At 37.0% G+C, this 20,639-nt stretch overlaps 1 protein-coding gene across 1 annotated transcript in view; it reads right to left on the bottom strand.

Annotated features, from left to right (window-relative positions):
• Positions 1 to 20,639, bottom strand: part of doc2b (double C2-like domains, beta) — a 123,099-nt gene that overhangs the window by 33,564 nt on the left and 68,896 nt on the right. Inside the window, exon 3 of the mRNA XM_010737214.3 lies at positions 7,310 to 7,384. Coding sequence (XP_010735516.1) covers positions 7,310 to 7,384 — 75 coding nt within the window. The remainder of the gene's footprint in view (positions 1 to 7,309; positions 7,385 to 20,639) is intronic.

Below are 20,639 nucleotides of genomic sequence, written 5' to 3'. Positions count from 1 at the left end.
TTTCTGATCATTGGCTATTATTATCACAAGTCTCATTAAGCTTTAAAGCACTCTAAAGATGTGTGTTGGGTAGATTGATGTTGATGTTGGGGTGTTCTGCTGTTTGTGGTTTTGTATTTATTTATTTGTCTGACAAACAAATATGGCAAATAATGAATTTAGAAGAGAACTAATAGATTAAATCAATCAAGCACCCCCTCAAACAACCCCACTCCAAAATACCAAATTGTCCTCTTAAAAGCAGACACCTGTTGTTGTTTGGTGGCAGATTTGTAATTATGTACAACTGAACTCACAAATCAAGCTAATCTAGACATTCCTAATGTGCTGGAAGCCAGTCAAATTGAGATATTTACTTCATAATTAACACTAAAAACCCATAGTGTGTGTGCAATTTCAACCTCCCAATGAAGCAGTATTTCACTCTGACCTAAATAAATACAAAGATGCATAATGTATGTGTATAATATTGCACACATAAAGGAAAAACACACAATGGCTGCATAAGCCATTCGCTGAAGGACTGCCGTGTGGTGAATATTAAAAGGGCTTTCCTGTGACGCGTAACAACAAGGAGCAGAGAACAACGACATGTAGCACGAAGATGCTGTTTGTAATGCAATTTCTCCATAAAAAGACAATACGTGATATTGTATCTGTCTCTCCAGCTACTTCATCACTGTCTAAAGTAATGTTCCCACCCACAATGAAGGTCAAGGTGATCTAACTGTTAGGGAACACCTTGATTATTTCAAACACTCCCCATGGCAGTTACTACTGTAAGTGGATTGTTGGCAAGATGGCAAAAAAAGCAGAAGTGACCAGTTGAATTACAATGTTGTCAAGTTACTTGTGGGCGGAGATGTCAGTAAATCACAATGAAGGAAGTTGACCTAAAGTTATGACTCAACGGGTATTTAATTAAAGGGTTTCAAAGCCTTGCATAGCGCAGATTCTTGAAATGGCATAATGAAAGGGGGCTGGTTTTAACTGGGATGATGAAAGCAGTGAATTAAATAGATAAAGAGTGAAGATGGATTTTTCTCTTCCACACATGTGATCAGCATTAAAAAGGAAATAATTCACCTTCACCACCTGCTCACAGACGGAGGGCAGTGCTACAAATTAGCACCATGAGTGGTAAGCGGTGTCGCAAGTCATTTCAAAGTTAAAAAGCTCTGCTATCAAGCCAATTATTGCAGTGTTTTTGCATGGACCTCTGGCTTTGCGGAGATTAGCCACAGGTTTGTGTGGAAAGTGTGAGAGTTTTTATGTGTGCTGCTGAACATAACCAATATTAAACAATCAGAAAATATATTTTTTTTCTCTGATTCACCGGGTTTACCATGCAGCACTCCCTCTCCTCATTCATCCTTGATGTTGAGGACGTCGCTCAACCACTGATGTCTCTCTCTCAAACAAACACTAGAGGAAACTTGCAACTCAGATACACTGATGCTGGGTACACAAAACAAACCAAGCAAGGACACAACTGGGAGAGTATCATAGTTTGGTCCGTGTACTCTTTCAGTGATATTTCAGGCTCAGTGCGGAGGAGTTTGATCTCTGCTCAAACTAGGTTTTATTTACTGTAAAAGGGCCCCTAATGGAGATATAGAGGCAGGGGGCACAGTTGAAACACAGACTAGTAGGAGAGACAATAATTGGACTGCTGTTTTGGACTTTTTATTTATTTATCACAACACAAATCTGTAACTTAACTAGCCAAAAGCTGCTGGTTCAAAATGTTTACACCTTTAACTGAATCTTATCTTTATTATTTGTTCATATAAAAATGGGTGAAGTAAAACGTTTTTTTGTGCACATTTCATGCTAAATTGTGATTATAAAACAACTATTATCACTGGCAGAGTGAAATCGAAAGTGTCGAAAGTCAAAAACGTCAGTCTGTTCACTGCTCATCACTGGATTGTTCACCGCAGTGTGACGTTGGATTGCCTTTCTACAAAAGCAGAAAAATCCTCTGCAGCCCCCACTACTGCAGCCTAAACCGACTACCCCCACACAAATGAATGGGATTCTTTTGACTGTGACTTCCTTTAGTGTTTATGTACAGTATTTCCTCTCTATACACACAAATATGTTTTGTTTACACCACTATTTAAACATAATGTTTCATGTTCTTTTATCAGAGATGTATATCGCTGTATACTGTATGCTGCATGAATCTTCTCTCATGGCCCAAGGTCATTAAATACATTTGTGTAGTAAAGAGCAGAGATTTCTTAGAGAATTTTTTAATGTTCTGTTTTAAAACTTGCGAACTGACTTAAATAATGGACCACTTTTGTAATTTATTCCAAAGTGACACACCAAATGGCTCTGCAAAGGTCAAACACGATATAAAGCTGAGGTGTTTGCATGTTAGTATATCAAGTTAACAGCCAGTGCGGCTGACCTTGCTGTGAGAAGCATTTAACACTTGGTGGGTTTTAAGTTCACATCTTGCTGACAGACAAGCCATCATGATCATCAGATGAAATGATACACGGTTCACACCTTTAATACTCTGCTTTCAATTTATGTATTTGGAATATTAGTTTTGGCAATGGAAATATTCATTTGCCAGATATGAAAAGACAGATTTCATTTCAAGGTCATTTGAAAAAAAGAGCTGTTTGGTGTCTCTGAGCATACAAGTAAATGTGTTTTACTCTTACCTGCTCAGGCATTGTTTTCATTGCAGTTTATTACATAATTCAAAATACAATATGCAATAAACAATGTTGGAGTTTTTTTCTTGGTGAATCAATTTTAGTCTCCCCAAACAGATTGATTTTCTAGACTACCGTTAGTCTTTGAACCAATCAATCAGCTGTTGAATGTTCATTCCTGCCTGTAGGCCTTCCTAACCCTTTTTCATTGGCATCATGTCACAAAGCTGAGCCTAAATACAACATTATCTTAGACATTAAAGTATAAATGGCTTAGATATATCTACTGTATGCCAAAATTGTCAACTGCAACAGTTAATCACCTTGTGATCCTGGGAAAACATCATCATTTTTACAGGGTTTAATCCCTGTCGGTAATCGACAGTTTAATCTGGAAAAATTAATGGCATTTCATTGTGTTTGATTATGGTCTCAAAGAATATGAAACTGTGATCTGGCTTTGCAGCAGAGCGTGAAACTTCACTTCTGATTAGAGTGCAAGCAGAACTTGATGACCTCTTTAGTGGGTCTTAATGAGGCTCTTAGACCGAGCCTAATGATTATTTTGAGAACAAGCTGAGAGAATATCTGAGTGGGGAGAAGGTGACGGCATCTTGTTTTACTGGCAGGAATATGCAAAGTGCCTCTTTGAGACCTACTACTGAGACAAGAGACAAATCCCTAGAAGCCAGATGCCCCCATGGTGTATTTTATTCCACTTACCACTCAATTAATCCACCATATAGTCTCATAAATACTGTACATGCCTGTTCTGCTGCAATCCATACTAAGCTAAAAGGGTAGCACTGGTAGCCACCAAAACAGGACATATAAAGAATGGAAAAACAATTTTAAATAAATAATTGAAACAATGGTGTGCTTTTTGTATGCTAATTTTTAAAATTAGATTTAAATCAGCTGATAAACTGTTTTTTAACAAAATCTTTGAAGATGTAAGAGCTGACTGTGACGCTATGACATCCATTCACAGAAGATGTACAGTACCACTTTACCAGCCAAGGATACAGAGCTGGTAGGAGCAGCAGATGGCAGGGGGAGCAAGCCAAGCCTCAGTGTTGTACAGTAGATACAAAAAAGTGTATGTCTCGGCCTCTTTCAGCCTTCGAAGAAACGAGTGATGAATGAAAACCGAATAAGTAAATATTGCAGGAAAGTCCAAGACAAAACATTTAGCTATAGTTTGTTATTAGTATACATAATGTGCACAAGATGGGTAAGGATTCCTATAGAAGCCCAGTATTCAATTATGTTTCAAATTATCATTGGCTGTGCCACCATAAATCTACTGAATCCACTAGGTGAAACCATTTTCTAACTACAACCTAACACACCTTTAAAGTTTGTTTGTTTCAAAATGCATTAAATAGGTTGGAAAATAGTTGTTGAAAACTATTACTGAACTTTCCGTCCAGGATTATTTGGGCTTCAGCACACTCAGCGGACACGCCCCCACAGTCCAGCTCATTTTAACCCTATTTTGACACCAAATTTCAAAATCTTGTGGATATTTATAATAATTTAAATTAGGCTGGTTTGTTAATAACACTTCACTTCTTCTTTGGTCTGAAAAACTCAGAACACACATTTATTCTTATTTAACAGACTTTGAAGTCCTACACCTAAGCAAGGATCAGCCAGCATTACTTGGCTTTACAGGCCTATTGCTTAGACTAACCTACATTAGCTGCTCCCAACAGTCAGTTTCATCTCAATGCCATCTTAGTTAGTCCACCTCAACTTCTACAAGTCTTATCCACTAATTAGCAACCAAATAAGAGAAACTATTGTGTATCAAATTATATTTACTTCTGACTAGTTGTCGATCACAGCTAACAACAACCAGCTCACAACATGTTAAAAGTTGCTAGCTGGTGGCAAAAAAGTTTTGATTTTGTTGTTGGGTTTGGTCAGATGTTACAAAACCTGGCTAATTTATTATGATTAAACACACACAGTACCTGTGTGCTAGACAAGAAATGGCTTCAGCATAAAACCCTTCAAACCACAGTGTAATTTGTGCAGGGAATATACAAGAAGTTAATTAATAGGGTTTAGAAGTTGTGGTGTTTTGTTTTTTATATTGGACAGATGTTATGATGTTGTTTTATCACATAATAATGATTTAATTATCTAAAACAATGAATAATAAAAATTAAAACCCAACACTGTGAAGGCAATAGCAATTATCTTGAGAGAAATTTAATGAAACTTCCATTTAGGACAAATGAAGTGATGATTCACTATTAATGTAATTATGTGACATTTAAAAGATTATTTTTAGCCTCAAACCACAGCATGTACATGATATTGTGGACAAATTCTGTTGGCTTCTGAGAAACACTTCCCTTAGATTTATCTCTGCAAGATGTAGACTGAACAAATATTTTGTAAGTCATAACCAGGGCTTTTACAGTGTGTTTTCTGTTGTGTAAAAACTGTGAGCAGTCTTTCAGAAAAAATACACAAGAACCAAATCATTTGAATCATCCTCAGGGTGCGGTGAATATACACAGCAATCTGGTCACTTGTCTTGCTCTGGACTAAATTTGTTGGATTGATAATATCACAGATGATATCTACAGTTGGTTTCCTCTTGTTAAGGGGAGGAACCGTCCAATTCAGACTAACAGCAGGCAGACTGTTGATTTGTTTTATGGGCCTATTCCATGTGTTCTGTGACAATTATTACGCTATTGTTTCATTACAGTTGTCAGGCCCTAGGCTCGCTCACTTTGAATGGCTAATTACACATTCTCAGGCACTCACGACGCTATCTGTGCAGTCTCACTAATTAGTCCATTTTTAAACTTCAAGACAACAAGTTGTGTCACAACAAAGCACTATCAGTGTAAATTATTCAGATCAGATATGGAGAAGAGACTGGAAAATGTTAATAGCACTGTGTTTTTGTATATACCCCGCACAATAAAAGTCAGAACACATTATGTGGCTGAGCACATAATGAACAAACTTGCAGTGCTAAATAAAAATAAAGGGGAGCATGGTATATGGCAAACATGATGACTGTTTCCATCCACATGTCTGAAGAAATCTAATAGACTTTGTCGTTTTTTTATTTTCAGTCAATCCAAAATAACCTCAGTCTTGACAAATTATCATGATGATGTAATAATACATTTGTCACTGAAACAGTTGTGGACTGTAATACATTAACCCCAAAGTACTGTATTTTGAAATGTAAAAATGTATACACATTAGTATGTTAACATGACACAGTAAGCCATATTCACATTATCTTGGTAACATGCTAAGTATACGCAATAGTATGGTAACATCACACAGTGAACCATATTCACATTATTACTGAAAAAGTGCTTCTCCATTCAAACAGCCGTGCTGTGAGGTGAGTGAACCAGGACTCTGATTCAATCTATATAATGATATGCTACTGCTGAAGTGTAACTACACCCAGTCTAACAATCCTGCTTGCACTGACAATTAGTGCTAACAACAGGATCCATACCCTTTGCAGTTGCAGCGTGGCACTATTCAAGACGTATACGGTTTGTCTCCATTGTTTGTGTGAAGTCATGACTTGTCGTGAATCTTTGTTTGTATTTTGTTTTATTTTATTATTTTGAACATTTTTTGAGGTTTTTGGTCTTTGCAGCTAAGCAGTCATTGCTAAGACGCCTAGATCATTGTTCAGCATGGAAAGTTTGTTATTTGCAGTTGCAGCCAACTTAATAAGATTAACTGTGCTTTGCCCTTTATAACACACACTGTTAGCCTTGCCTTTCTAGTGTTATCATCAAATTTGATCAGAATATCCACAGTAAATTAGCACATGTTACTCATCCTTCTTTAACATCTTACATCTGTCTGGTCCAAAGTCAGTGATGTGAAGTTCAATGGCAATAGCAGGTAACAATTGCAAAGTTCAGATCAAACGAATAAACAAGACGGGTTTGAAAAGGCATTAGAAAAAAGGGAGATGTGAGTCAGGTAGATAACTACACAGCTTGAGCTTTCAATAAGCCGCTTTTGTGGAATGTGCTCATTCACAGGATCTATACAAGATCTGAAGACTTTAATGAAAGGATTAAATCAACCTCAAGGTCTCATGTCAGAAGCAAGCAAATTAAAGAAAAAAAACAGTGAGTCATCTTGTATGTTGAAATTTGCATTGAATCATTTCCCTCTGATTTATATACAGTATATGCCTGTAGTGATCATACTGGTGGAAAAGCATTAACATGTGGAGACCCATCAGAGCTTTAATAGCTCTTACACAACAGATTATAAGTAGCGTCTCCTCGAGTGCGTCCACTTGCGACATTGAGCAGACCAAAGCTTGGCTCACAGCATGATGTTCACAGGTTAGTAAGTGGGTACATTAGGACATTTTGTTAATGTTGTTTACAATGATGAAGCCTTGCACTGACACACCCTCACTGTGGTGCTCCACGAATCATGAAATAAATTTTTAGCCTTCTCCTTATGTGGGTCTATTCACGAGCTCTAAGAAAACCACAAAACGAGGTCCATAAAAAATATATGTATTCCTTGAAGCTCAGACTTCCAGGCAACACTAAATCGAAAGAAAAGAACAAAAACCCAGCACAAATTTCATGAATTAACATGGCACTCACCTTGCTGGCTCCTGGTAGTAGGTGCAACTTGACATAGGGGTCGGAAAGCCCATTGTGGTCCATCGGTTTGAGTCCCTGTGAATTAAACACAAGTCATCATCATCATCTAAACACCATCATTAGTGGCCCTGAGAGGCAGCAATGTTAATGGCAGCTGTTAGGTATATTAAAATCTACCAATCAGTTTCAATATCTTGTACGCAAAGAAGACAATTTAATCCATCTGCTGGAGATTATGATGTGTGCTAAGCCCCCACACAACCCACCATCAGCCAGCCACCAGGAATGAACTTACCCTAGACTCACCAGAAACTGTCACTCTCATAACAACACAAGTTGGATTTTGGTTTGCACCAAAAATTTTGATCTATATATGATGCAAACTTGTAACATCCATTTAAAATATCAGGAGCATATAAAAGTTTGGCCTTTTTCCAGTTTTCATCAGTGTTTTAATTCCTTTAACTCTTTAGATGTACTCTCCATGCTTTTTTTTTCTATGAATTGCTACATTAAATCTTTGTCTCAGTACAGTACCACCTCAGCTGGAAAGACCATCCACATCCTCTTGAGAAACACTGAAGTGAATAAGAGAACTGACCGGAAAGAAAGAGGTTTTTACATCCTTTTGAAAAGCAAATCAATGAGACTCATAGAGCAGGATGTAAAGGTCAGTAATACAACAACAACCAAAAAAAATAAATAAATAACACCATGGGTGCCCACTGAGCAAAGTAAAGTGAAAGGACGTCAAGAGTTTTCAGAGGGAATAAACTGAAACAAACTGCAGTTAAGAAAACTCAATCAAAGTCGTCACCTCATGTGGTGTTGAGATTATTCAGGTTGCCAACTCATTTGGAGGTAAAAGCTTAAATTGGATCAGATTCTACAAATGAGTTTTATAGACACCACTGAGTACAGTTTTGGTCATTATCATATCATCACTGTCAGGTGCCAACGCAAATGTCAACTTTAATCAGTGTTGCCTTTACCATTATAAAAATGAGTTTTCTACGTGTATATCCAAGGATTAATAACAACTGATCTTTCAAAGACTTTTAAAAAAAAAACACTAAAACTGTGATTTTACATAATATTAAGTTATCACAATGTGCCTAGAATGACTAAATCAAAGCTGGTTTGCTGGTCTTTAAAGGCATACTCCAGCCATTTCCTCCCATAAAGTCAGGGGACCCACAAAAAGAATTGTAGCAGCAATATGCTGACTTTGGGTCAATCTACAAATATACTGGATCCCATTTATCATTTCCCATAATGCAACTAAGATGATAGCTTTGTTAGACCATCGATGTTTGTAATGCAGGTCAAACCCTGAGATAACCCTGATGACCCCTATGAAGCACTGTGAAGGAGCCACTTGGGCTCTGGGTAATTATTACAACATTTCTCAATATTTCAGAATTTTTACAAACCAAACAGTCAAAACTAATTAATGGAGAACATAGATCAGCAGATTAATACAAAATGAAAACAATCTTGCAGTCCTATATAGAATAGTTCAAAATAACCTCTGCCTCAACCTACAGCAAAATCCCATTTTTACATGAAGTGGTCATAATGTATTCTATCTTCAATGCATGACCTACTTACTTGTAACAAAGTAGTACATTTACTTCAGTAAAGCTTCTAAATATTAACCCTCCACCACAGTCTAATATTGTGTGGCAGAATGCAGCTCTGTTCTCTGCTCTTAGGTTGAATATATTAAAGATTTGAAAGAAGCTGTTGCATTCAGAAACTAATATCAGTTTGAAATTAGATCTCTGCGAATGCATTTCCTCAAACAATAAAAATCAGTGCTTGTAAATCATTTTTTCTACAGTATTTTAGTAATCTTGCAGAAAAGGTAAGAGTTCATTTTATGGCTGCATTGTATGGCATTCCGCTACCATTAGTAGGAAATGGCTTATCTGTGCCTCTCCTACAATTGATTTCACCCCGTGTGATTGCTGAACGCTGCAGTCTCGATTCTCAGTGGCACCACAACAGACCCCGGAATGTCAGTATATATGCAGTATATTACAATTTGTTGCTGAACTCAGGAGGAGATTCGCATGATGTATTCATGACATACAGTGCTTGTTTTTATAACTGTGTCTCCTCTGGTAACAAATTCATGTGATCAATGTTAGACATTTTAATCCTCAGTGTTATGTTGCAATATTTACCACTTCTGCTGTGTCCACACATATAGATCGATATCTTGCAGTTTGTCCACTGTGCCTTTCATTGTTCTTAGTGGATTACTGAAGCACAAATAATAAATATGATGTTAAAACTGATAAGTAAATAAGAGTTATACATGTAATAGAATTAAAACTAAATAAATCTAAATACGAAATTTTATGTTTGTTCCAAACAAACGTTCAAACTATAGAAAGAACTTGAGAACTATATACTGTGTAAAACAAAACATAAAATCAACATTGAGGGAAAAAACATTTTTACTTATTTTGAATACAAAGAAAAGAAACTATGTATTATTGTCAACCTTTATATTTTATTAGGGAAATTTCACATCCATAAATGTAAATTTCAAGATTCATCACCATCATTTAAGCTATTTTTGATTGAGGTTGATTATTATTTTAAGTCTCTTAAGTTAATTACTAATAAGAAATGTCTATCTATAATGAATACTCATGCAGATATTTTTAACCAATAACCTGTCACAACAGTTATAACTAGAACTTTTATATGTATGATTACAAGTCTGTCACATCCATTTTAGCTTTTCTGTTTTCCTTTTTTCTTCTTCTCCCTTTTATCCTTATTATACTATCATGTAACTATGCTGGTATTATGTTACTATTGTACAATGTGAACTGGTATGACTGAATTCTTTGTTTGTTTGATTGTTCTTTCAATAAAGTTTGGAAGAAAAAAAGATATACATGTAATAGAACTTCTCACTTCATCTTTGGCTTTAAAATATGACCACTCACTTGTTAATACAGTATAATCCACCCCACATAGAGGAACACATACAATAATACAAATATCTTCAGTAATAATCCATATATATTGGTATGTGCGATAAAGAATAATGAAGCTGAGAAATCACAATACAAAGATTTAATTTCTCATCTGGTGAATAATCCACATCACCACAAACAGCCATCATGGAATTTTTTTTATTTTTATTATGAGTCTGGTGCCATTATTTTAATTATTCCCTGTCTTTATGGTTTTTTTCTTTAATGGACCTAAAAGGGAAAAACAAAACCAAAAAAACGATGTCTGTTCACCCACAATTATCAGGCTTAACAGAGGAGCTCGGCTCAAAGCCCAGCACTCAGCAGGAATTACTGGCATCAAAATGACACACTCAACTGTGTCTCTAATAAGGAAACATACTCCTTTAAATCCTGTCTGCACAAAATAGAACCGTAGTGACACTAATTTCTTTAGCTGACTCTCATAAACATGTCCACATTCTGATCATACGGACACAGTGTCGGATATAGTTTGTTCTCGGACACAAGAAAGGACCCTGAAGGTCCAGACAAAGACTGTATTACAAAAACAGACAATTAAATGAGTTTAGGGGAAACACTAACTAGATAAAAGGTTTCTCTGGGTCTTTCTTATTTCATTTAGGTATGTCACAGAGTCAGTTATGTCTACATACAGTAAGATATCATTTCAACAGGGTTGAAGTTGTTGTATGATAGGACAACTCTTTTCCTTCTAGAATTTTGTTGTCTTATTTTCAGTAAAACTTTATAGATTACTGTAAAAAACAAACAAAGATGTAATGAGAAAATCACTCACATGACATTGTGTAATATAACAATTTGATGGTAGCTGTTGTTTTGAAGAGTCTAAGATTTTACTTCTACTTTCATGACTGTCATCCGTACAAAAGCCAGGAGGAACAGAGCCAGAAAAATATATAAATAAAAGGGGTGACCAACTACATGCAGCGGAGGCACCAGCATGCAGAAAGTTATGCTGTATTTATGGTGAAACAGTTCCAAACACTGGTTAAGATTAAAAACGTTCATTATGTGACCCAGAAAGTATAAGTATTAAACCTGTGTGAAATACAAACAATTAAATACAACTCATTTTCGAGCACGTAGCAGCCCACTGGGTCACTGCAGAGGACAATTATCATGTGCTCTACCCAAGTCCACCTGTGTACTAGGACTTTTTTTTTAAATTAACGTTGAGCTGTATTGCCAACTCAAAAGGAAATTTCAAGAACTATTCAAAAGAGACATTTTGCTAATGGTCAGAATTTCAAAATTATGAGGTTAGAGGCTTGAATATTAACGTGACTGACAAATAATCCTGTAATAAGAATGAATTCTTTTTGTTTTTTGTCTTTTTAATTATTTGGTAAATGCCATTTTCTGCATTTATATACAATGAGGTCAGTCTAGAAAATGACAGACCATATTTCAGTGCTTCACATAGAAAAATAGATATGTTTTATTAATAACAGTCTGTTGTTCAATTATATTTTTCCAAGATTGAGAATTTTAAGCCCTGAGTCATGTCTGCAGGTTTTCTCTCCGGCTACATACTGTAAATAACTTCCATTAATAATGTAGGAGAACCTGTTTGCAGCCTGAGGCAAAACCTGGGTTGAAAAAAGGCCACTAACCACTCTCTCCTTGCTGCTCATTAAACATAATCACTGTCAGCTAATTAGAGCCTATCAACATTTTGATCAACTCTCTTTTCTCATCTAGATTTTGACAGCTGGACAGTCGGAGAACAACATTTAGTGAAACTTTACGTAATGAATCAAACTGAAACTGCTAAATGGAAACCAAGTCCATGTGTCAAACCCACCAGCTAACATGACATGAAATAACAGCAGCTATGTATTCAAATATTAATCCCAATATTTTCACTTCTTTGCCAGCTGAATAAATGCTGTAAATTTGTTTTGTTTTGTTATGGCTTATAGTGCAATCACAACTGAACAGTACTCTCTATCTAAAACTTTTACTGATTAAAGACAACAAACAGTTAGTTTGCTGTTGCACAGTGAATAATAATATTTAGTTGGCCGGCAAGAGAAGAAAACATTTCTGTAGGAATCAGTATACTATATTTATCATTACTTGTCAAACATTATTATGCATGAAATTACCATATTAGAGAAGAAAAACATTGAACTAAATGTATCAGTTATGAAGCACCATGGGAGACCATATATTTCTCACTGTCCCCATCTTTCTTTTATGATCATTAAATGTGCATTCAGATATCGCCAGAGGCCTTTATTTGTTTGCATCGGTGGTAATATGATGACTTCACGGTCAAACATGAAAGCCATGTCCATTGATATTTGTTTTGATGGCCAAGTCGTGAAGTGCCACAGGGTTGAAGCGAAATACTGGAATGTATTTCTTATTTTGTGTTTAAGGTGAAACAGTTTACTGGATAGCACAATGCAGTGTACCTTTTAAATATGAAGTTGGAGGGTATGTTATATATTTTTCATATATATTTATTGGTAGGCCTCCTGAGAAGCAAATAAATATAAAGGGTTTCATCAAAGTTGCATGCATTGAGACCTTGTGCCATGCTGAGGAATGTAAAATTCAACAACAAAAACAAGGCGAAGCCGAGAAGTTGACGGAGTCTGCTGTCTACAGCTCAAAAATAAGGCGCTACAACACAGTCAACATTCACTTTGCAACCCCAATCTCTGTGCCAACCGTGACCCTTTCTCCTCAATCTCATTTCTTATTTTCTCCCTCCTTATCCAAGCAGCAGCCTGGGTGAACTAAACACGTAAAATATTCAGCTGTATATAACATGCTTGATCTCAAATACAAAAAACTCTTTGAACTGTTTTTTCCCCTCTATGTGTAAAAAATATGAATATAAACCAGTTCAAAGCTTGACATCTCGTAAAATTGTAATTCTGCCTGCAACTCCTTGTTCATTGATTTTGATTTTCTATGCCCCTCTGGGTGTTAAAATGTTACATTTCTTGTTATGCAGCTGTACATCTTGACCGTGTTTTCCACACAACAAAGTTATTGAAATGGCACCATGAGGGCTGATTGGAGAGGTTAATGTGCCGTCTTCATCTACCTCTATTGTTGCCTTCAGCAGACACCTGAGCTATCATTTAAGTGGAGGCACATTATGTGGGGTTGGATTGGGATGAACAGACAGCTGCGTCATGCTGCTGATTGCGCAAGCACACTGTGAATACTCGGTTGATCATAATTACCGAGGGCTGGAGAAAAATGACCACTGCGAAAGGCAGATGGGTAACATGCATCAGTGTATACACACACCGCCATCTCACACATACTCATTCATAACAGTTCCTTTGAATAAAAGCCTTTAAATGCTGTGAAATGATGTTGAGCTCCTTTTGTTTTGGGAATTATGAGCTTCCATGATATCTTTCAGAGGAAGTGAGGGGTGTAGTGGGGCTTGGCATGTGTGCTAGTGTTGAGTTTGGAGCTGGAGTTATGCACACGGGAGACATGCTCAAATACTACCAGGACTATACACGAACTTTATTAGCTTAAAAAAACAAACAAAAAAAACACATACTGTATGTATATCTCAGACGTTTGACTCTGTACAGAATTTCCATATAGCTCTCATTACCATCATCATGTTGGAGAGAGCTAGAGGTGGAAAATTATGAACCGTTCCGAATCATTGCGTTAAAGCCACATTGTGTAACTTCAACTCTACCATAAAATAACAGATTTTAAATCATTTTGTTGCTGCAGTTGTAATCAAGTGAACTGTATCTTTGCCATTCCCACTCTGTGTCCTGTTTACACAGTTATTGGACTATGTAATTTTGTCTTACATGTATGATCACAAGTGAGAAGTATGCAATGCTTAACGGCCCATAAGTCACACATCACCAACTATTTTACAGCGTTTAGTCAAACTGGATTGTGTTTTATGGAGCAATTGTTTTCTAGTTTTCCCTCTGATGTCCTTAACAGAGTTCCTTATGGACAGTAAACATATGCATACTGGATTGGTCATTTTTCCTGGTTTATGTGCTTCTAAATATGTAAATATGCTACATAGTTAAATAGTTTCCCTTTTACCTGTTTTTACGATTGGATGTTTGCACAGGGTGTTTTATTTTAGACTAGGCTATTTTAGATTTCTAGACTAGGAATAAGTTCCAGATTTATTCTTGGGCAGCGTCTTGCTTAGTCACTCTCTTTTTCGCTTTCTCCATCCTCCTCCTCCTCAGTTTTTTCACCTCTGCTATTATGTCCATAGATGCTGCTGAGCCCAATGACATTGACCACTTGCCCAGCTCCAGTTCTGGCACGACACTAGCTCAACTCCCCGTCAACATTCTCCCATGCCCCCTGAAGCTATATATTATGACTGATATGATAATCCTCCTTTTGTCTCCAGTGAGAGGAGCATCAATGCAAACTGTTTCTGCTACTCAGTTTAGCTGGAGGATTTTGTATATTAAGATTATTAAGATTCAATTACTACACGTCTAACAGTGAAATTGACAACAGATTTCATATTTAGTGGTCCATATTTAAGGTTACTGAACATGAACTGTGAACTGCAGAGACTCTGAAAACATCAAAAGTGTATCTTGAAAGAACTGCATGTGTTTTAGATATTGGTCATACAGTTATGATTACTTGTTATTTTAGTGTTTTTAACCAGTGCATGTACAGTATTCTATTTTCTGGTTACGTTGGTCTTTCCATGCTATAAGTTTGTCAATTAAATCCATGTTTCTAACCCCTTTATGCACGAAGCCTTAAAACAAACTGTTTATTTTGAGCTAATACTGTTTTTCAAAGCCATATGTCCCACATGAGTGCTTGTTTTCCACAATGCTATCAGCCTCTTCATCAGCTGGGCATATGTCTTCATTACCATATCTGACTGGCCTGGCAACATGCAGGTGGAGGAAGCATCAATCACCGGGAAAAGCAGATAACAGGATGGATGTAACGGTGCATTGATCTCATCCAGAGGGCGCTGACACACAGTCTTGTTGAAGAAGGGGTTAATGCTTCAGGAGACACCTGGGATCAGTGGAGGTGCTCAGGTCAAGGCTACTTGAGACAATCCCGCAGTGATGGAAGTAGGCAATATGGAGAAGTCGGCAGATGGGTCCCATTCATCACCAATGAATGTCAACACTGATGATCGAGAGGCTTAAGAGGGAGCAGAGTGGAGGTGGGGGTTGTGTCTCATGGCCACACTGGGAAACATCAGTTTCAAGGCCAGATATGCCATTGATAATGTATCATTGATTTGGTGGAAAAACACAGCAGAGAAGAGGATCTGTAGATTTTAATTGACGAATAGAGAAACTAAACTGCATTTAAACAGCTACTGGGAGGTAACTTGCTTGTCATTGCGATGCTGCTGTATGCAGTTTTTATATTCTCATGAGCAAGCAGCCAAACGGAGAGATATTCCCACTATATGCAGTCCAAGACAGCAGTGGTAAATGTTTTAGTTCGGCTCATCTGAATCAAAGAGCAATGTCCTCTCTTCATAGCTGCCATTTGCATTAACAGTCCACACACTATAGATATCCCGCACAGAACAGGCGCATACACAAGTTTCTCAACAGAAGCCTTGTTAGACCAAAATGCTATGTAATTACAACACATTGTGTTTCCAGTTAACACTATTAATAAATCTGATGCAGAAAATCCCAACAACAAAAGTGTCACAACTCTACATCCTATTTTTAACTAGGTATAGAGTAGTGTGGTCACATTGGAAAAATATCCTCAAGGATGTCAGTACAAAATCCACCTGTAAATGTGAACAATTTGCCATTGGCAAAATCTGTTCTTCTTCTGGCACTTTTTCTGACACATACAGTGATGTAGCTAGTGTCAAAATAATCTCTGTAAAACAGATATCTTACAAATGGCCAGATCAACAAAGATTTGGGCATCGGAAATATTCTGATTTCCATTTGTAGTCTGAGTAGTATTGACCAGTGATGTATATGCCAAATGCATTGGCTGAAATGCCAGTATCAGAATGCATCAGCTATCGTCTGACAATAATTTAGTTCTTCAATAGCTTATTTAAAAATGATCTGCATTCATATGTTTTTAAAGACATTAGCTGAAATGTGTATTTTTGTCACTTTGCACATGATAATTTAGACCACAGAGCAAGTCCGGGTGTGGATATCTGTTTACACTGGTCACACAGAGCTCAGAAACATTGGTCATTGCCCCAGAGGTGAAATCATTACCAGACGACAGCCAATATGGCTGTTAAAAAATTACAGGTTTTTTCATCTGAGAGCTTGAAAGTAACAATATAGTTTTCTGTGAAAAATAAGTAAAACTGCCAGAATTAACTTGTTGGCAATGTTGTATAACTTTGGTTAGTACCCAGCAGCTCACTTAGTTTGCTCACTGGGTATGGGCATCAAAGGTTTGCATGCATTGCATCCTGGTACATGTAGGCACAGCTCCATCAGCAGGCTACCTCAGTTTTCTTTGTCAATATAGCACATATTCAGGATTTTTCTTTACTTCAATTTACTACATTGTCCATCAGTACTTATTGGACGTCCACATAAAATGTGTCAATGTTTTCCTTTAAGTATGCTGTTGATGGGCATCAAGAGATACATAACATACAATACAATATTGTATTTTTATTTTTATTATTTATGGGTTAATTCCAGAATCGCTGCCCCAATTTTTTCCTTTTTACATTTTTCCCAGTCGTAGGTAGCTCAGCCGTGTTCCCTGTGTAAAACTGTGATAGATAAAAGTGACCAACAGCACCATGCTAACAAGCTATTTTAGTTCATGTATCTATTTTTTTTGTTATTTCCAGCGTGAACACTGTGTGTGTGCGCATATAACGTATAACGTGCAATTTTGTTCAACAACTCTCAACTAATTGTTGAAGGGCTTTCTGGGTCAGGAAACTACTGTTAGCAGGAGAAAGGGAAAGCAAGTTCACCAAAAACATAAATTACAACACCTAATTTTGTACACAGGGATTAGGTTTAGCTTTAATTGACCTTCCAGTCCCATCTAGTCAGTCACTACATTTCTCTGTACATTTGTCAGCATTTGTTATCAAGGTGCTTTTAATTAGTTCACTTGTCTTGGTGTGTAATTGTGTACAATATGCAGTACTGTGAAACCAGATAAGAATTGTACCAACAGTATCAGTCCAAGAATTAAACATACATTCATAAGAAACATGTAATCACATTACTATGATAATGACAGGGATCTGAGAAGAGGTTAGCTAAGGGTGGTGATGGTTTCGATCAGGGTTCACTGGGTCTAGACGTTGGTTGGATAAGACTCAGGATTGATTAGTGGGAATGGTTGGGATTTGAGCTTATCTCAGCGGCTTACCTTCTTGTATCTGGGGACAGGAAGCTGTTTTTTTCCCCCACCAAACATAAAGCAGCAACATAAGAGACGATGAAAGCATGCAAAAGAGTAAGGTGGAGGAGAAAAAGAAAAATAATGATGAAAATTAAAGTTGAAGCAATTGAATTAACACATAAAAACAAACCAACAAAACAAGAGGAAAAAGAAAAAGTAGAAGCAGCCTGTATGCTTTCTGATATGGTTCACACATTTCAGAGCAATGCTGAGACGTTTTCTGTGGAAACAGTAAACACTGATTAATGCCATATTGAATTTGAACAGCCTGGTTATAATTTTCACCACTCATTTGTCAGTTGGCTTGAATTTATTTGTGTCTTGAGACAACAGTTGGTGACAGTTTTAAACAATTAGTAAACTAGTCTGAGTTACAAAAACAGCTTTGAATTGGCGTTTCGGACTTTAAGGCAGACTCCAGGATCACTTCAGCAGGTGTTGTCTCTATAATAAGGTATAATGTTTTGTATGTTTTAACACATACAAAATATTAACACTTCTACCTGCACCTTCATCGACACTGACAGTAAAAATAAATAACATATGTGAAATAAAATGGATGGCATCTCCTTTAAAGGAATAGTCAGACATTTTGTGAAATGGACTTATTAGCTTTCTTTCTGTGAGTGAGATGAGATTATTCGATTATTATTTAAGTCTTGGTGCAAGGGGATACAGGTAGTGTAGCTCTGTTCAAAGGGAACAAAAACACATCTACAAACACCTCTAAAGCTCAGTAAGTAATATGTCCTGTTTGTTTATTCTGCATCCAAGCAGAAATATAAGGACGGCGATTATAGGGTTAGTTAGATGCTGGAACTTCACAGTGAGGTTGCCAGATTTGATACCCTTGTGTCTCTACAGATACTACATCCAAACACAGCTTGACTCTAGCTTTGTATTTAACAGACATGAGACTGATATTCATATTCTCATCTCACTCTTGTGTTAAACTAAGCTGATGATGCACAAACTTAACAATACACTGTTTAAACAAAAGACAAAAAAAGGCTTGACAGCACCAGCATCAACAGTAACTGTTAAGATATGAATCACAATTGATTTTTGTTTTGGCCATGGCATGGCTGCTACTCACTTCATCCTTTCTGAATAGCCTTGTGGGAAAGACATTTCATCAATATTTAGAGCTGAACTGTGACAAGTTGAACAATAAAAGCATTTCTCCATTTTTAAATGTTATTTATGCAGGGATTGCTAGTGAAGATAAGTTAACCAGTGACATGAAAACAGATACAAACAAGGGATAATGAATACAAAAGAGGAAAAACATATCTTAAGAAACACAGCCTCAGTGTGTGTGTGCTCCCATGCACAAGTGTGTAGGCGTACCAGGCATTGAAAGGGCAGTCTGCAGAGACTGAGGGAATGAAAGATTGCATTGGAGTGTTTAAGGTCGGTTGTAGTGTAGGCGTTGCTGAATGAACAGGTCTCAGATCTGCAATTGAATAGTGAGACGGCATCTGATTCACTGATAAGGGCAGAAAACTTGTTTTTCCATGGGGGGGGGGCTGCCTCAGAAAACACTCTTCATAAGGCTATTTCATGTCAGATGAAAAGAAGGGATATGGAAAGGTATTCTGGTTGTGGACATGTTCCAGGCCGAGGACATGTTAGGTCTACCTAATTAGCATGCAAAAAAAATCACAACGTGATTGGTTCTGCACACATTAAGTTCACAACACAGGATATTTAAAAATGCTGTAAAGGAGAAAGAAATAATGTGGTAAAATAAAATCAATCAATGTTGTGTTTTGGTTTCATACGGTACACCAAACCCAGTTTCCTGTGTAAAAGTCCTGCATCTGACCAAAGACCAAAGACCAAAGTATCTTTGACGTCATCAGGTTTCTAAAGAGGTTTTTACTGCTACTGTAAGTCATGTTTTTTAGCAGTATTCCATCTGACAAGCAGTTCAGATGAAGCATTCTGGCAGCTTAATAACTTGGGTTGCTCCCCTGACTTTTCCTCTAGTGCCACCATCTGGTCAAAATAACCCTTTTTCCATCAATCCGTGTCGATAAACAAATGTTAACAAGCTGACCCACTAATCCGTGCACTTTATACCTGCTTGGCATTACTATATCAGCAGTATTACTGCCAGAATGTCAGCATGCTGATGTTAGCATTTAACTACAAGCACTGCTGTGCCAAAGTACATCAGAGCCTCTATTTGCAAAATGGTCAGTGGCACATATTTCATTGGAATTTCATTTGTTTTTAGCAACTAAATCATTTTAAACATTTTTAGGATTATAGACACTCAAAGCATTTCAATAGGCTGGGAAAAGAGTGTGGCCTAAACACAGGAAGCAGTACACAATCCTCAGTCTCTGGTGTTAACCTTCTGCCCTTTGTACACCATTTACCAACACCACTTTCTTTTTTACGTCTTAAACTTACAACACTTCATTCCCATTAGTGAATTTGAAAAAAATAGGGAGTTGATATTGTTCAAAAGTTAGGTGAAACACATACATCCATGCTTCATTTAGTATTGCAGTAAAAGCAGCAGGGGCTGAGATATCCGGACTTTTAGTTCCTTGCATGGCTCAAGATCACAAAGTCCTGGATCCTATCATTTGCATTATACCACCAAGCATATATTTTTTAGACCCTCCCTGCCTTTCAAACTCTTTAGAACATGCATACAGACAGCAAAGTTGTGAAAAACTTGGATAGAAATGCTAAGCTAAAGGCGAATGAGGAAAATGGCCACAGTAAGTTTTCCAAGAACCCGTGAACTTATTTAGGAACTCTGTTCATAGGAATGAGTTTAAAGTGCTAAAAATTGCTTCTTTGTTATTTGTAAGCTGCAACATTCACTGAGCAATCTGTTGCTGAGATATCTTGCTGTGCACCAAACTGTTGACAGATGAATAGACAAGCTGACAGACTTGACTAGACTACAGACT

The sequence above is a fragment of the Larimichthys crocea genome, chromosome III (assembly GCF_000972845.2).
Source record: "Larimichthys crocea isolate SSNF chromosome III, L_crocea_2.0, whole genome shotgun sequence".
Taxonomy (NCBI): Eukaryota; Metazoa; Chordata; class Actinopteri; family Sciaenidae; genus Larimichthys; species Larimichthys crocea.
The sequence above is the reverse complement of the archived record's forward strand: the minus strand, read 5'-3'. Positions and strand labels throughout refer to the sequence as shown.